Source organism: Oculina patagonica, chromosome 10, assembly GCF_052425735.1.
Source record: "Oculina patagonica isolate OP01 chromosome 10, crgOcupat, whole genome shotgun sequence".
In the NCBI taxonomy this organism is placed as follows: Eukaryota; Metazoa; Cnidaria; class Anthozoa; order Scleractinia; family Oculinidae; genus Oculina; species Oculina patagonica.
This window is the reverse complement of record NC_135767.1, coordinates 10,809,082-10,827,682: the sequence shown is the minus strand read 5'-3', so window position 1 is coordinate 10,827,682 and position 18,601 is coordinate 10,809,082. Positions and strand designations below refer to the sequence as shown.

The window sequence follows — 18,601 nt, the reverse complement described above, 5'->3', positions numbered from 1 at the left end:
CATAAGTGTTTATTATATTAACCGAGTGGTTAGTGCTGCCAGCCACATTCTGTAATTAAGAGCACATTACATACTGTAGCTAACATCTACCCTGTCACAACTCCTAAAGCCAAATAAAGTCAGTGGAATCGATTCGTAAGTGATGTATACAATACGAAACGGCCGATCTGTATGATTGTTTACATTTTCTGGGTATTTATACATTAAGATCGGACGCGAATATTGTATCGGACTTGTGATTGAATATATATTTTTTATTTTTTTAAGCTTCAAAACATTAAGTTGATGTAATCAATCGGTCCCATTCTGTATGAGCATTAAAAAATGCCTATTCTGTACTGGGATTTACAGCGCATTCATGTGACCTTTTTACTGGATCCATTCCTTTTGAGTTATAAATGAATTTTACAATACTAGTTATTGAATATAAGCTCATCCTTCTTGTATTTAAACCTAGCTATAATAGGGAACTGGAGAAGAAGCTTAAGAACGCTGAGATCCTACACTACGCAAAAAGGTAAGAACGTATTTTTCGGTTCCCTATAGAAATTATTTCGGATTTCACGAAAAGTTGTCTAGAAGCAATACGTTTATTCACCAAAATGACACAATGTCATAATCACAATTATAACTTTAAGAAACAAAACACGGTTTGGTATGTCAAGTATAATCAAAGATCCCTTCGAGATACCGACTATTTTGGATGAAGGGTGAGTCGAAGGTTTAACCTGTGCATTGTTCTTTGAACTCATCATTACAGTTGCTTTGAAGTTTAGTTTAACAATTTTCTATCTTCTACATTGTGGATTGGTTAAAATAGTAAACTTGTTGATTGCCAGTTTTCTAAATAAAGAAGCTAGATAATCATATCATATCATATCATATCATATCATATCATATCATATCATATCATATCATATCATATCATATCATATCATATCATATCATATCATATACATATCACTCTCTTGACGCTTGTTGATTTCACTTATTTGTCCATCTGTTCATAGTTCCACATTCAATGAAACCAGTTCACCTCACGTGTCTGATGAGAACCTGTGTAAAGAATCAAATGAACAATTACGGTAAGCTTGAATCTGACAAAACACGGCTGTAAGTTATGTACACCTTACAAAACGGCTCCAGTCCACTACTTCAAACATTAACAGCAATAAGAACAACAACAACAAAAAACGACCAAAGCAAGAAAAACAACAGCATCGACAACAACAAAAACCAACAACAGATACGGGCGTAGTAACAGCAGTAGGAGTAGAAGTAACAGTAATACGTAGCAGCAACAGCAGAGGCAACTGCAGCCGCAGCACGCAGTAGGAATAACAACAACAACAACAACAACAACAACAACAACAACAACAACAACAATAATAACAACAACAACAACAACAACAACAACATCAACAACAACAACAATAATAACAACAACAACAACAACAACAACATCATCAAAAACAACAACAACAACAACAACAACAACAACAATAATAACAACAACAACAACAACAACATCATCATCAACAACAACAACAACAATAATAACAACAACAACAACAACAACATCAACAACAACAACAACAACATCAACATCAACAACAACAACAACAACAATAATAACAACAACAACAACAACAACATCATCATCAGCAACAACAATAACAATAATAACAACAACAACAACATCATCATCAACAACAACAACAACAATAATAACAACAACAACAACAACAAAATCATCAACAACAACAATGAGCATTACAAAATGCCTATTCTTTACTTGGCTTTACAGCGCATTCATGTGACCTTTTTACTGGATCCATTCCTTTTGAGTTATAAATGAATTTTACAATACTAGTTATTGACATATGTAAGCTCAACCTTGTTGTATTTAAATCTAGCTATAATAGGGAACTGGAGAAGAAGAACGCTGAGATCCTACACTACACAAAAAGGTAAGAACGTATTTTTCGGTTCCCTATAGAAATTATTTCGGATTTCACGAAAAGTTGTCTAGAAGCAATACGTTTATTTACCAAAATGACACAATGTCATAATCACAATTATAACTTTAAGAAACAAAACACGGTTTGGTATGTCAAGTGTAATCAAAGATCTCTTCGAGATACCGACTATTTTGGATGAAGGGTGAGTCGAAGGTTTAACCTGTGCATTGTTCTTTAAACTCATCATTACAGTTGCTTTGTAGTTTAGTTTAACAATTTCCTATCTTCTGCATTTTGGATTGGTTAAAATAGTAAACTTGTTGATTGCCAGTTTTCTAAATGGTTGTTTTCTTTCGAGTAAGAATGAATTCCACACGGTTTAATGCAGATTTCCCGCACCACAGACGTGCAATTGTCCCGAGTCCCAGACATTCTGGAATGCGTGTGTCTGGAAGAACGTGAAACAGTGATTATTTACTCGTGTTTAGCGTGAGTCACGCAATCAATTGTCACAAAAGTTTGTGCCTCAGGTTAAATATTAGCGCCGCTTTAGTGTGAAAGACTTGTAGCAAATTTGCGTTCTTAATCGTTTTTTAAAACTTCATTGCCTTCGTGTGTTTTCAACCGTTCAGGCAAGAGGGAGGACATTCAGTAACCTTTAATAATTTCGTTTCGTTTTTAATTCGATTGTTTAATGGAATCAGTTTCTCTCGCGTTTGTGTATTTAAATATGTTTTAGTTTGACGTTATCAAATTCTGGATCACTGTAATCGTAATAATTAAATCCACCTGACCTTTTCACTACGGCTCGAGTCATACAGTTGGTAAATAACAGGGTAAATTTGTAACGTTTATCAAGACTACAGTACCGCATGTGCACATCCTGCACATCGGCCATGCGTTATAATTTTTGTGTGGACTTTAAAGTCTACACATTGTTGTGATGCAGTTTTTTCCGATTGGGGGGTCACTTTCCGTGATAACTCGGGTTAGTGCTTTCGGAAGTTTTTGACAGTGATCGGAGAATCGCAATTTTCCGTGAGATGGGCAGCCAAGGCAGTAAACCCAGAAATTCGATCAGCATCGAGTAAGTCGCACTTTATTCTTAAATCTAGAAGCCTTTTTTGACACATCTTTCTCTTTCAAAGGCAGCGGTGGCGTAGATGAAAAGTGAAATAACAATCGAGACGGCTGAAATCTGCATATCTAATGAGCTGAACAACTGCGGTCGTAGGTCACTTTTCTTTTTTTTTCACACTTTTTACTCACTTTCCGCAGTGTTTGCTCTTCTGTGCGGCTGGAGCATTTTTGATTCGCATATTAAAACGAATCAAATGTCTGGTTATTTATTTCTTTCAGCTTTGCCACACACAATGAATGCACAACGAGTTGTATCAAAACAAGTTCGCTGATCATGTTGTTTTATTTGTCTTGGACTCCGGGATATAGTTCACCTGCTCCATTTCTCTCAAGTAGTATATTTAACAAAGACCGATGTCGAATTTAGAACTGGACTAAAACATTGTCATGAAAAGAATAAAAATAACATCGAACCGCAGAATATGCATGTATCCAAACCGTACGACAAAATAATTTAATTGTCGGTTCAAATAACGTCCTTCGCCGCCTCTTAAAACACCGACTCCAAGTGAATATTTCGTGAACAGAAAAATATATTTCTCCGCCTTTCAACGCAAGCTACTAAGAAATTATTTGTGAAAGCTTATTGAAACATTCTTATTCCAAAAAGGTTAATAAAGAACTCATTGAAAGAAAATAAGTTTTTCGATGAGTTGTTTACACAAGCTTTACACAAAAAGTAAGGGTTGTGTAAACAAGCGATGCGAGACAGTTCACGTGCTCCACGCAACATTTTTTTTAATGAAAATAGTATCCTATCTTGCTAGCGGTAAGGAAAGGCTTTTGGTCTAATAACTGCTGTTCTTCTAGGACTCTAGGTTTTTATTTGCATGAAAAAAAGGCATTTGTCGTGAACGACGTGACAAAGGGTCACACCACGCTCATTCACATTGCGTGACATCCCAAGCGGCAATGGTAACGTGTGTTTCTTGAAGCGTAGTACATAAGACAAGTAATAGTACACTTTGTTCTTCCAACAGTCTTGTAAAAAATAAATTGATTGATAAGTTCTTTGTTTTTTTCGCCTTGTATCTGGAATTACTCGATTCGAAACTTGAAGTTGTTGACTGCTACAGTAACTCGTTGATTAATTCATAATGTCAACTTTTATTCAAATGAAAGTCCACACATGTTCGCATAGCGGACTCACTTTTACCGTTATTAAACGATGTAAGTGCTAGTGTTTATTTATTCGTGTTTTAGCGTTAGTTACGCAATCCATTGTTACGAAATTTAGTGCCTTAAGTTAAATACTAGTGACGCTTTTTATAGATCGCCTTTCAGAAACACGTGCGTTGAGTTTTGTGTTGCGATAAGAAAGCTGAATCACTCACATACTCAATTGATTATGTCATGTATGATAAGGGCTAGTCACGTTTAAGATTTGTTATATAACATTTGTAAATCTGACAAGACAAGTCACGTTTTCAATTTGCATCTGCTTCATTGCACTTCGGGATCGCAAGTGTTGACGCATTACTATTGAGTGACGCTTTTATCACCCACAGCGAAAAATATTCCCTTGAGAAATTTAAATTACTCCCTTAAGAAATTAAAACAGCCCCTTGAGAGTTTACAAGAAATTTTAAGAAGTTTTGGTATGAGTGTGCCGCCCTTCCCTGTTATTCTTCTATTTTACTTGTAAACAAGGTAAGTAGTCGAAAAAAGGATGCGAAGATCTAAATCTTTGGGAATTATTCGGAAACGTTCAGACGATGTTTGCTAAATTTTCGATGATCTTTGAAAATTTTCGGAAAATGATCGTAAATATTCAGCTGATGTTTACAAAAGCTATTGATTACCTTAAAAGCCCATGGGAAATATTTGGAAACCTTCGCTGGGCTAAAAAGGGAAAAACTTGAGGCCATACAAAACACGATTTTGCAATAAATTTTTTATGCTTCCTTCGTGCATTAAAATAAGACAGAGGTTGCCAGCAGCCCATCAAATAAAACATTTTCTTATCATAATTACCCTAATGCCATAAAAACCTCGCTGCTCTTGGTCCGTACTGCCATGACCGCAAGCCAATATTTCCCAGTACGGCCCTCGCGCTCGGTTTGTAAGAGGGTAGCATTTTACAAAATATCTATTCTATGTACGTTTTTCTGATATAAAATGTCTATGTATACCTGATGATACACTTAATACAAATAATTCCCAATTGGCTGCTGTGCCGACAATTTTTTATTTAAGCCTCGAAGAACAAGCAGTTAAACACCAAGCAGTTTTACAACACAAAGATAATCAGCTGCAGGAATGTTACAAACGGTATGTTTAATTTTTTTAACAATTCATTTAGGTGAGTAAATGCAAAACAGCATTACAAAACGTGCGTCACAGTCAGTGAAGACTGAAAAAACTATACTGTTTAGTCACTGTCTACACGAGGAAAGGGGCCAAATTTCAATACTTTGATATATTTTATCCAACTGTCCCTCTGTCTGTCCGTCTGTCTGCCCGTATCTCCATCCATCCAATAAGCAATCCTTATAGTACTTTCACTCGTCCTTTAATGTGCATTAAATAATAAAAAAGTAAAGTGAGGTGGCATTATTTACAACTTCCGTACTCAGTTGTCTATCTCTTAAAGTAACGCTGAGTTTGTTTCGTTTTCGTTTTTATAGAAACAAAGGCTTAGAAAGACAGATAGAAGAGCTGACAGATAGTAAAGTTGCAAGGTATTTTGTTTTATAGCATAACTAAAGTAAAGCGCGCGTTCTGATTGGTTAATTTAGCGTCTACTATTTGCCCATGGGTGCACGCTGACGTATGCCTTCAACCTGAGCGCGCGCGCTGATTTGATGCGACATGGCACAAGAAAGTGCCACTACTTCACGAATGTTTTCTCGATTTTTCTGTGAATTTGAAAAGCTAAACATAAGAAAAACCATTTCTCCATAATGCTGAAAGACTTTGAGGTATAATGCAAGTTTGAAATAATTCAAAAGTTTGTTTGTTTGTTTTGAGCACTACACGCAAATGTTTAAATAAGCGCGCGCACTTTTACCTCAAAGAAACTGTAATAAATCGCCTACAAGTTGTGCTATAAAACAAATGGTAATTGGTAAACGTCACAGCGCGCACTATTGAGTTACAGATGCACTTGGGAGGTTAGTTAAGCACTCAAGAAGCTAGAGTCGCCCTCGGCTATCGCCTCAGGCGACTCTTACGCTTCTTTCGTGCTTAGCAACCTCCCGCGTGCATCTGTAACTCAATAGTGCGCGCTGACACGTTTACCATTTGTTAAAAAAACAATAATGTGTCCTAAAAGTGGTAGAACTGTAAGCTCTGACAGCTCCATTTTTTTCGCTGAGACACAAATTTGACATACCAAGAGAATCTCAACCAAAAACAAATGATAAATCATCTCGGCATCGATTGTGCCACAAAGTATGAAAGCGTGATATTAAAAAAGCAAGATAATTGTACAAGATAGCGTGAGATAAATATGTCTTCGGCGTACTCTGGACTGCACTGCTTTTACATGTCATATCATATACATATCACTCTCTTGACGCTTGTTGATTTCATTTATTTCTCTATCTGTTCATAGTTCCACATTCAATGAAACCAGTTCACCTCACGTGTCTGATGACAACCTGTGTAAAGAATCAAATGAACAATTACGGTAAGCTTTAATCTGACAAAACACGGCTGTAAGTTATGTACACCTTACAAAACGGCTCCAGTCCACTACTTCAAACATTAACAACAATAAGAACAACAACAACAAAAAACGACCAAAGCAAGAAAAACAACAAAAAACAGCAGCAGATACAGGCGCAGCAACATCAGTAGTAGTAACAGTAATACGCAGTAGCAGCAGCAGTACCAACTGCAGCCGCAGCATGCAGTAGGAACAACAACAACAACAACAGCAACATCATCAACAACAATAATAACAACAACAACATGTACATGATACATATTATTGCTTCTACCCATTAGGTAGGTAATTAGCCTTTTTCAGTTTTTAAAATAACTAGGGTAAAGGAATGCGGGGCTCAATGCGGCGCGGTCTTAACCATTTATTCCAAGGGAAGCCATCTTTCGGTTCAGTTTACTAAACAGAGTTTAGTTTGTAACTTCGTTGTTGATCTATTATTCACAGGAACCAGGATCATGATTTAGAAAATAAAATTAAGCAATTGACAGAAAGGTAAGTGAAAAGTGCGCTTTTCTATGTTATCTATATCGTTAGATCGTTACCGATTAATTAGCAAAAAATAATTAAAATTATCATAAGTGTTTATTATTTTTACCGAGTGGTTAGGGCTGCCAGCCACATTCTGTAATTTAGAGCACATTACATACTGAAGCTAACATCTATCCTGTCACATTTTTTAAAGCCAAATAAAGTCTGTGGGATTGATTCGTTAGTGATGTATACAATACGAAACAGCCGATCTGTATAATTGTTTACATTTTCTGGGTATTTATACATTCAGATCGGACGCGAATATTGTGTCGGACTTGTGAAATAAATATGTATTTTTATTTTTTTAAGCTTCAAAACAGTAAGTATTCTGTATGAGCATTACAAAATGCCTATTCTGTACTGGGATTTACAGCGCATTCATGTGACCTTTTTACTGGATCCATTCCTTTTGAGTTATAAATGAATTTACAATACTAGTTATTGAATATAAGCTCATCATTGTTGTATTTAAACCTAGCCATAATAGGGAACTGGAGAAAAAGAACGCCGAGATCCTACACTACGCAAAAAGGTAAAAACGTATTTTTCGGTTCCCTATAGAAATTATTTCGGATTTCACGAAAAAAAATGTCTAAAAGCAATACGTTCATTCACCAAAATGACACAATGTCATAATCACAATTATAACTTAAAGAAACAAAACACGGTTTGGTATGTAAAGTATAATCAAAGATCTCTTCGAGATACCGACTATTTTGGATGAAGGATGAGTCGAAGGTTTAACCTGTGCATTGTTCTTTGAACTTATCATTACAGTTGCTTTGTAGTTTAGTTTAACAATTTCCTATCTTCATACATTTTGGATTGGTTAAAATAGTAAACTTGTTGATTGCCCTTTTTCTAAATAGTTGTTTTCTTTCGAGTAAGAATGAATTTTACACGGTTTAATGCAGATTTCCCGCACGACATAAAATTCACAAAGACGTGCAATTGTCCCGAGTCCCAGATATTCTGGAATGTGTGTGTGTGGAAGAAAAAGTGATCATTTACTTGTGTTTAGCGTAAGTCATGCAATCAATTGTCACAACATTTTGTACCTCAGGTTAAATATTAGCGCCGCTTTAGTGTGAAAGACTTGTAGCAGTACAAATTTGCATTCTTAATCGTTTTTTAAAACTTCGTTGCCTTCGCGCGTTTTCAACCGTTCAGGCAAGAGGGAGGACAATCGGTAACCTTTAATAATTTCGTTTTGTTTTTAATTCGATTGTTTAATGTTGTCAGTTTCTCTTGCGTTTCTGTATTTTAATATGTTTTAGTTTGACGTTATTAAAACCTGGATCACTGTAATCGTAATAATTAAATCCATCTGACCTTTTCGCTACGGCTCGAGTCATCCAGTTGGTAAAGTACAGCGTAAATATGTAACGTTTATCAAGACTACAGTACCGCCTGAAATCATGTGCACGTCCTTCACATCGGCCGTGCGTTGTAAATTTTAAACGATGTAAGTGCTAGTGTTTATTTATTCGTGTTTTAGCGTTAGTTACGCAATCCATTGTTACGAAATTTAGTGCCTCAGTTAAGTTAAATAGTGATGCTTTTTATAGATCGCCTTTCAGAAACACGTGCGTTGAGTTTTGTGTTGCGATAAGAAAGCTGAATCACTCTCATTCTCAATTGGTTATGTCATGTATGATATGGGCTAGTCACGTTTTAGATTTGTTATATAACATTTGTAAATCTGACAAGACAAGTCACGTTTTCAATTTGTTATGTAATGTGGTTTTACAGCATCTGCTTCACACATACATACATACATAAACTTTATTTCCTCTCGAATTTTAGAGTAGCTTTCATATCACTACGGGATCGCAAGTGTTGACGCATTACTGTTGAGTGACACTTTTATCACCCACAGCGAAAAATATTCCCCTGAGAAATTTAAATTATTCCCTTAAGAAATAAAAAAAACATCCCCTTGAGAGTTTACAAGAATTTGAAGAATTTGTGGTATGAGTGTGCCGCCCTTCCCTGTTAGGCCTAGACAGATTGTGCTCGCAAAATCATGAAAAGTTGCTCTTTTTAAAGCCAAAAAGTTGCTAAAATGTTGCCCAAAAACCCCAAAAGTTGCTACTAAAACTTCAAAAGTTGCTACTTTAATATATCAATATTTCATACAAATATTATTAAATATCATCAATCATTGTTCTTTTTGGATAATTGGAACTTAAGAAAGTTCAATATATTAATCTGAAGTGTATATCTTGGGCACATGTATATTATAAAAGGTTTGCACAGCTGCAGAACAAAACTTAATATATTAAATGCTCTTGTATCTTATTGAGCAATGTCAACAAATTAAAGAAAATAACGCCAATGTGCGTGCTAAATACTCTGTTCAGTCGTTTTCTCCGGCGTCCTGCGATATTAAATCTATTAAATCGCCGTCCGCCATTTTGAGGAAGAACACGCTGCCGACGCTGGGCAACCAGGCCAAGAAATCCTGGGCGACCAGGTAGTGGTAGTGAACCGAAAATAACTGGGGACGAGGTGGGTTTATGATGTCCTCTCAACACCTCCTCAACACCCATTCCCTGCTAGTATGCAAAGTATCAATGTTTTTACAGAAAAAGATGTTTCCTTTTCAAAATTTCAACCACATGTTAATTTTTGTGATTCTTATTAGGCATATCAATACAAAGTTGCTCAAAAGTTGCTCAGAAAGCTAAAAGTTGCTCATGGTTGCTAAAATTGGAAAAAGTTGCTCCAAACGCCAAAAGTTGCTCAAAAGTTGCCGAGCACAATCTGTCTGGGCCTATTCCGTGTTATTCCTCTATTTTTAAACTTGTAAACAAGGTAAATAGTCGAAAAAAGGATGCGAAGATCTAAATCTTTGGGAATTATTCGGAAACGTTCAGACGATGTTTGCTAAATTTTCGATGATCTTTGAAAATTTTCGGAAAATGATCGTAAATATTCAGCTGATGTCTACAAAAGCTATTGATCACCTTGAAAGCCCATGGGAATATTTGGAAACCTTCGCTGGGAAAAACTTGAGGCCATATAAAACACGATTTTACAATAAAATTTTTTATGCTTCCTTCGTGCATTAAAATAAGACAGAGGTTGCCAGCAGCCCATCAAATAAAATAATTCCCAGTACGTCCCTCGCGCTCGGTTAGTAAGAAGGTAGCATTTTACAAAATATTTATTCTATGCACGTTTTTCTGATATGAAATGTACATCGTCAACTCGATACTGCAGTGATTAGCAATTTTTTTATATAATACAAAATGTATACCTGATGATACACTTAATACAAATAATTCCCAATTAGCTGCTGTGCCGACAATTGTTTTTCATTTAAGCCTCGAAGAACAAGCAGTTAAACACCAAGCAGTTTTACGACACAAAGAAAATCTGCTGCAGGAATGTTACAAACGGTATGTTTAATTTTTTTAACAATTCATTTAGGTGAGTAAATGCAAAACAGCATTACAAAACGTGCGTCACAGTCAGTGAAGACTGAAAAAACTATACTGTTTAGTCACTGTCTACAAAAGCTATTGATCACCTTGAAAGCCCATGGGAATATTTGGAAACCTTCGCTGGGAAAAACTTGAGGCCATATAAAACACGATTTTACAATAAAATTTTTTATGCTTCCTTCGTGCATTAAAATAAGACAGAGGTTGCCAGCAGCCCATCAAATAAAATAATTCCCAGTACGTCCCTCGCGCTCGGTTAGTAAGAAGGTAGCATTTTACAAAATATTTATTCTATGCACGTTTTTCTGATATGAAATGTACATCGTCAACTCGATACTGCAGTGATTAGCAATTTTTTTTATATAATACAAAATGTATACCTGATGATACACTTAATACAAATAATTCCCAATTAGCTGCTGTGCCGACAATTGTTTTTCATTTAAGCCTCGAAGAACAAGCAGTTAAACACCAAGCAGTTTTACGACACAAAGAAAATCAGCTGCAGGAATGTTACAAACGGTATGTTTAATTTTTTTAACAATTCATTTAGGTGAGTAAATGCAAAACAGCATTACAAAACGTGCGTCACAGTCAGTGAAGACTGAAAAAACTATACTGTTTAGTCACTGTCTACACGAGGAAAGGGGCCAAATTATAATACTTTGATATATTTTATCCAACTGTCCCTCTGTCTGTCCGTCTGTCTGCCCGTATGTCCATCCATCCAATAAGCAATCCTAATAGTACTTTCACTCGTCCTTTAATGTGCATCAAATAATAAAAAAAGTAAAGTGAGGTGGCATTATTTACAACTTCCGTACTCAGTTGTCTATCTCTTAAAGTAACGCTGAGTTTGTTTTATTTTCGTTTTTATAGAAACAAAGGCTTAGAAAGACAGATAGAAGAGCTGACAGATAGTAAAGTTGCAAGGTATTTTGTAAACGCCAAAAGTTGCTCAAAAGTTGCCGAGCACAATCTGTCTGGGCCTATTCCGTGTTATTCCTCTATTTTTAAACTTGTAAACAAGGTAAATAGTCGAAAAAAGGATGCGAAGATCTAAATCTTTGGGAATTATTCGGAAACGTTCAGACGATGTTTGCTAAATTTTCGATGATCTTTGAAAATTTTCGGAAAATGATCGTAAATATTCAGCTGATGTCTACAAAAGCTATTGATCACCTTGAAAGCCCATGGGAATATTTGGAAACCTTCGCTGGGAAAAACTTGAGGCCATATAAAACACGATTTTACAATAAAATTTTTTATGCTTCCTTCGTGCATTAAAATAAGACAGAGGTTGCCAGCAGCCCATCAAATAAAATAATTCCCAGTACGTCCCTCGCGCTCGGTTAGTAAGAAGGTAGCATTTTACAAAATATTTATTCTATGCACGTTTTTCTGATATGAAATGTACATCGTCAACTCGATACTGCAGTGATTAGCAATTTTTTTTATATAATACAAAATGTATACCTGATGATACACTTAATACAAATAATTCCCAATTAGCTGCTGTGCCGACAATTGTTTTTCATTTAAGCCTCGAAGAACAAGCAGTTAAACACCAAGCAGTTTTACGACACAAAGAAAATCAGCTGCAGGAATGTTACAAACGGTATGTTTAATTTTTTTAACAATTCATTTAGGTGAGTAAATGCAAAACAGCATTACAAAACGTGCGTCACAGTCAGTGAAGACTGAAAAAACTATACTGTTTAGTCACTGTCTACAAAAGCTATTGATCACCTTGAAAGCCCATGGGAATATTTGGAAACCTTCGCTGGGAAAAAACTTGAGGCCATATAAAACACGATTTTACAATAAAATTTTTTATGCTTCCTTCGTGCATTAAAATAAGACAGAGGTTGCCAGCAGCCCATCAAATAAAATAATTCCCAGTACGTCCCTCGCGCTCGGTTAGTAAGAAGGTAGCATTTTACAAAATATTTATTCTATGCACGTTTTTCTGATATGAAATGTACATCGTCAACTCGATACTGCAGTGATTAGCAATTTTTTTTATATAATACAAAATGTATACCTGATGATACACTTAATACAAATAATTCCCAATTAGCTGCTGTGCCGACAATTGTTTTTCATTTAAGCCTCGAAGAACAAGCAGTTAAACACCAAGCAGTTTTACGACACAAAGAAAATCAGCTGCAGGAATGTTACAAACGGTATGTTTAATTTTTTTAACAATTCATTTAGGTGAGTAAATGCAAAACAGCATCACAAAACGTGCGTCACAGTCAGTGAAGACTGAAAAAACTATACTGTTTAGTCACTGTCTACACGAGGAAAGGGGCCAAATTATAATACTTTGATATATTTTATCCAACTGTCCCTCTGTCTGTCCGTCTGTCTGCCCGTATGTCCATCCATCCAATAAGCAATCCTAATAGTACTTTCACTCGTCCTTTAATGTGCATCAAATAATAAAAAAAGTAAAGTGAGGTGGCATTATTTACAACTTCCGTACTCAGTTGTCTATCTCTTAAAGTAACGCTGAGTTTGTTTTATTTTCGTTTTTAAAGAAACAAAGGCTTAGAAAGACAGATAGAAGAGCTGACAGATAGTAAAGTTGCAAGGTATTTTGTTAAAAACTATAATGTATCCTAAAAGGGGTAGAAACATGTTACCGCTTAAATAATAAAAAAAAACTTTAGAACTGGGTATATATTCTGAAATTTATAATTGTGTGGACGTGCTGAAACTGAAAGATTCTTTTTTTTACATACCTACGTTTTATCCCTGGGAGGGTGGAGTTTTGCACCCATAGTGATGTGCAAGATTCCAGAAATCCCACCCAGACAACTGTTGAGGAAGTAAGTGACAAAATTTAAATGAAAATTAATTAGTTAGGAGCTGTGCTCATTTACAATAATATGCGCCAGTTCAGTTCCAGGTGCAAAGAACTGGATTCGTTGGAGAGTCAGAACTAAATTGTGTGACTTTATATTTTTATTACTTGGATTAACAGTAGTATCATAATTTGACTGACCTACGACAACGAGGGTCGTTTTAAAGGTGTCATTATATCTTGGGTTCGAGGTGGCTTGGCAGTCTCAGTAGATCCAAAATTAATTTATTATGGGACTAATGTTTCAATAGATGCCCTTTTTGATTTGTTTTATAGGGTTATAATGTACTGTATGCATTTATTGACAATGTAACTGTCACTTTTTACTTTCTTATAACGGCTTTTTAAAATTTAGTTTAAATAAAATGAAAGCTGAGAGGAAGAGGATGGAGAGTACTTACAAAGAGCAATTAAAATCAAAGCAGAAGGAGTTGGATGATTGTCGCAAAAGGTATAAGCAAACGTTGAAATTGCCTCATAGAAAAACTGAAGGATCCTTTACGCTTTCAATTTCTCTACTGGCCTTTTTACTCCGGGCTCGTCGTCTTGCTTAGGGATGTAAATTTCGGATTTTTGAGCTCGCTTTGGCTGTTCTCGTTTAGGGCTGCACAGGAAGAAAATACAAATATGAATTATATTCTTAGTTTTTTTTGTATTTTTTAGGGGTCAAAAAAAGCTTGACCCAGACCCATATTGGTCTCTTTTAGGGTTCTTTTCAAACTTTTCGACGAGAATCCCCGCCCCTTTCATAAAGGAGTCCCCCCGGAGGTGGAACAACACATCGTAAGGTGGAGTTATATTGGTTCGATTTTCATCGAGGCCCACCCTCGTCGATGTCGCCAGGCCTGTTTTGCAGGCTACGTCCAGGCTAATATAAAATTTGAAAACACTGGTCGCTTTCACCGCAAACGGAGATCTTTGAAAACGTTCACTTCGACCACGCAGCAGGCCTTTTCTGAAGATTGTCAAAAAAGCTAACATTGTGAATCAAGTCATGAAAGGATACAAAATGGTTCCCTCCACTCCTTCCCACGCGAAAATTTACACCCTTTCTGTCCTCCCAGTCGATTATGGAACGTTAAAAAAACAACAAAGCTATTAGTTTCTTCATAAGCTGTTGTGCTGCGTCAGTGGGCAAGTTGATAATAAACTTGGTGTATATTTTACATCGCTTACCAAATACGATGATGGAAACCCTTTGTTGTCAATTTTTCTGGGAATGTAGTTAAATATTCGCAAATTTAATTTAAATCTAACAATGTGTAGTTATTTTTATTTTCCACTAACGAGTCACATAGAGACAGTAAAGATTGAAAGTAGAGACTTTCACTCAATGTTGGGCCCTGGAGTGAAAAAGAAGAAGCTTGGATTGAAAAGTACCAGAATGATTTTTTTTCCGCACTTATATCTTATGTTTCGCCTTCAAAAGCTGTGGCCCAGGTCTCACGGGCTGCTTCCCTTGATCTCCAAGATATAGTTTTTGAAGGGAACAATTTCTGTTATACATCCATTAATATCCATGAGGTAAATGTCTTTCCAGGAAAAGTACAAAGCAATATATTACTGCTTGAAACTGAGTTTTGGATATTCATATGGGTGACGCAATGCAGCTAATTATTTAGGTCCACTCATAGATTAAATAATTGTTTGTAGGTATGACGTAAGGGAAAATATTTTTTTATATTTTAAATTTTGTCAGGTTTTTAGAAGAGCAATCGAAGTCTTTCAGACTCAATCAAAATCTAAAGCACTGCACGTCCAGGTAAGGTGGTAACATCACAGACTTGCCGAATGCGAGCTCGAGCTCACCATATTGTAAACTACCTTTAATTTGTTACGAATTAGCCCCCTAAGTACAGTCAATAGTGTTCACGTGTCCTCTTAATTATATAATGAAATCTTGACTTCAATGAATGGAAATTTAATTTCCGTTTTCGCTTCAGAGTTGTGCTCTCTTAAATGACGATTTGATTTTGTCTGGCTTCACGCGACAGAATAAATTAAGAACGGACGCTTGACCAGTCTTGGTTGTAAACGTTCACGTATTATTTATTAACAAATTGTAAAATTATAATAAGTTATCATAAACACCTTCATTTTACTTCATTAAGATTTTTGTGACGGTAGAAGTAATTTTAATTTATATCAGTGACTCTTTTTTTTAAACTTTTATCAGTGACAATTGGGCCTTGCACTAAACATGATTTAACTGAAAACGTGTTAGGTTGTCACAAGAAGAGTCGAAGACTAAGAAACTCGAAGATGACTTAAGGCATCAAATTACCAGGTACAATGTATACCAATTGTCTTATAAATTCGTATACTGTAAGCTCAGTAGTATTACGGGCGTGACTGCCGAACATCACCAAATCTGGAGAGATAATGGTGAACGTTTTCGATCGCATGACTGGTGCATTTCAATTTCGCTTGTTTTACTACACACACTTGGTTGGAAGTGATTTGAGTTGTTTGCGCGTGGGACGTTACCTGTTGAAGTGAAGGTAAAAAGTGTTTGTGAATTTCAGTGATATTAAAAGATATAGATATTAAAAGTTAGTTTTACCCCTTACCATATATCCCAGGTGGTATTTATTCAAAGGTGTTATGTTGTGGTTATTATTAACGATGGTTTACGATATTATCCTTACCTGTGATGGACTTGAATTCTTTCCAAGGGAATATACAATGGCATTAACCCCTTTATGCAACGGAAACCGAAGATAAACCACTAGAAAACCGTCGGACCGTCTTATTTTCGCTGTGAACCCATAGTGCCCAGTGTAACCTATGAACCAGTATCGTTATTATGAAAAGTTTATTAACTGGTTTTAACTGCACACATAGAATTCTACAAAAAAGCAGATCCTGTCTAGTCGTCATCTCATTGTTCTTGAAATAAATCGCTAGGTAATGATCAGGTAGTTGAACAAATTGATGTTTTTTACAGTTACAATTACCTTCAAGACAGCTATAACGAAGAACTCAAGCAGATGGCTAGACAAAGAGACTACTTTGAAGCCAGGTTAATGAGAGGCGTTGCATCATATTTTGTCTATTGTCTATTTATTCCCATCCCCCCGAACACTGACGCTTTAATACGCTTACAGAATAACGTGCTTCAGGGGTAGATTAGACGTGCAATATGTTTAGTCAAACCAGTACAACTCTTGCATGTCAACTACTTTCTATAAAGAAGAAAGCGTCATAATCTTCAAAACTTCCGTCACGTGATAAAACTCTATAATAAAACGATACTACTTAGCCTTTGATTTCACATTCCAGCTAATTTTATCACAGTTTCTAGTAAGAATGACAAGACCAATTGATCAAGTAGTCTCTTAAAAAAATTAAAACTTTAAACTTGATATGACTGACCAATGCAATTTTGAAATTGCACCTTAATTAATAAAGACACATTGGCTGATTTATTTCATTTCAACACCTTACAAAAAAGTGGCTGTAGATGTCGATTTATTAATGAGATAGGGGTCCTAAATCAATTCGCAAAGAAGGGACACAAAAATGCAATCTATTTTGTCTTTCTAAGGTTGTCAAAGAAGGATGATGAGTTGAGGGTTCTTCAGGAAGAACAAGAACATTGAGAAGCTTGAGAAGCTTCAAATCGGGCGTTTTGCCTTGAAAGGCAGGGTTCAGTACAGCAGAAACGACGAAGTAGTTACTTAAGTAGCACTCAGTCCGACTGTGTTTGTGTAAGTCACAGGGCTTGCATGAGCTGTATTAGTGTGCATAATATAATATCTAGAACGTTGTCGAGATTGCATTATTACTTAATGACATGATGGTTTCAATTTATAAATGTATTTCACACAATAGAAATAAACGATTGAAGTAGACGACTAGACAATGTAAAGTTTTAAGACTTAGCAAAGTGCAGTGTATTGGTAATACTGTAAGGTGCGGTTTCACCTGAAGGTCATGTGCTTTTCGGTATTTTCCAGCCATTGCACTTTGATGGGACAGTACTACAACTGTTTACCGGGGAACTACTATTGTCAACAAAATGATCATAACTTGTTGATGAATGATTGAACATTTGTTTCATACCATTACTGTAATAGCGCCAGGAGACTACGCTCTAGGACGACCAAAGGGTAAACCTTAAATCGGCCACGCCCGATTAATTATTCAGTGGAACGTGGAGCGTGCGCAAAAGAGTCTTGCAATCTCTGGCGCACGCGCACAATCAAACCGGAACCAGGATTTCCTGGTTCCGGTTTGGATTCGTCCAGAGCCGTTGAGTTTCCCGACCGCTGGTCAAGGGGAACACAGGCTCTGGGGACGAGATTGTCTATAAATCTGTCCACAACTGTTTGCATACAGTATTTCAACCGACCGGAAACAACATCTTACTTTGCTGTTTCCGGTCGCCCCAGATCTCGCGTCCGTGCCTTAGTTTCAAGATGGCTGTGATTGAAAACTCGGTTAAGAAGGCTCGAAAAAGTTAGGTACGAACTCGAAAAGGGTGGGTGCGAACTCGGTTTTTATTGAGAGCGAACTCGGTCATACTAGGGAGCGAACTCGGTCACACTGGGTGCGAACGCGGTATAAGGTGGGAGCGAACTCGGACGGTGCGAAATCGATTGGGAGCGAAACCGGTAGAATTCTTTGTTTATACTAAAACTCCCCGGCATACTGTATTTCGTGGACTGGACTGGACTGGACTAGTAAAACGCGGACTAGTAAAACGCGGACTTGTAAAACGCCTCTAGACACTTCTTTGGCCACAATCATCTTACGGCTCTCTTCAATACATAATGTCTCAAAAAAACAGAAACCTCAGAAAGAAGTCAGAAGCAAATAAGGTCGAAAGACCGAATTTGAACATATAACGGCAAATGTTCTAATGTCACGAACGTAGGATTCGTGTAGGCCCGTTGCCTTTATTTACCACATACTGCCCCTAAATTAAAACAGTACCCTCAGAAAGAAGTCAGAAGCAAATAAGGTCGAAAGACCGAAT

General features: G+C 36.4%; 2 protein-coding genes across 12 annotated transcripts in view; both read left to right on the top strand.

The window, feature by feature from the left end:
- Positions 1–291, top strand: part of LOC144667223 (heat shock 70 kDa protein 12A-like) — a 4,759-nt gene extending 4,468 nt beyond the window's left edge. Inside the window, exon 6 of the mRNA XM_078528626.1 lies at positions 268–291. Within this exon, the coding sequence (XP_078384752.1) occupies positions 268–291 (24 nt within the window). The remainder of the gene's footprint in view (positions 1–267) is intronic.
- Positions 292–305: 14 nt separating this feature from the next.
- LOC144667427 (uncharacterized) lies at positions 306–17,479 on the top strand. Of its 11 annotated transcripts, XM_078528826.1 has the most exons (19): positions 306–517; positions 1,011–1,085; positions 1,917–1,970; positions 5,298–5,372; positions 5,729–5,782; positions 6,658–6,732; positions 7,216–7,263; positions 7,781–7,834; positions 10,632–10,706; positions 11,199–11,273; positions 11,631–11,684; positions 12,295–12,369; positions 12,863–12,937; positions 13,295–13,348; positions 13,976–14,071; positions 15,320–15,382; positions 15,845–15,907; positions 16,568–16,642; positions 17,168–17,479. In XM_078528826.1, exons 1-19 carry the CDS (start codon positions 399–401, stop codon positions 17,220–17,222), a joined length of 1,314 nt encoding a protein of 437 aa, XP_078384952.1. In that variant the 5' UTR covers positions 306–398; the 3' UTR covers positions 17,223–17,479. The 11 variants fall into 11 exon arrangements, with proteins under 11 accessions (XP_078384952.1, XP_078384954.1, XP_078384953.1 ...); XM_078528828.1 differs by lacking the exon at positions 5,729–5,782; XM_078528827.1 differs by lacking the exon at positions 7,216–7,263.
- Positions 17,480–18,601: the final 1,122 nt, after the last annotated feature.

Coding starts and splice junctions, on each gene's coding strand:
- LOC144667427 (XM_078528826.1), top strand. CDS start 399: ATGAATTTTACAATACTAGTTATTGAATATAAGCTCATCCTTCTTGTA. Junction 518..1,010: donor ATCCTACACTACGCAAAAAG/GTAAGAACGTAT, acceptor ATCTGTTCATAG/TTCCACATTCAATGAAACCA. Junction 11,685..12,294: donor ACAGATAGTAAAGTTGCAAG/GTATTTTGTAAA, acceptor TTTTCATTTAAG/CCTCGAAGAACAAGCAGTTA.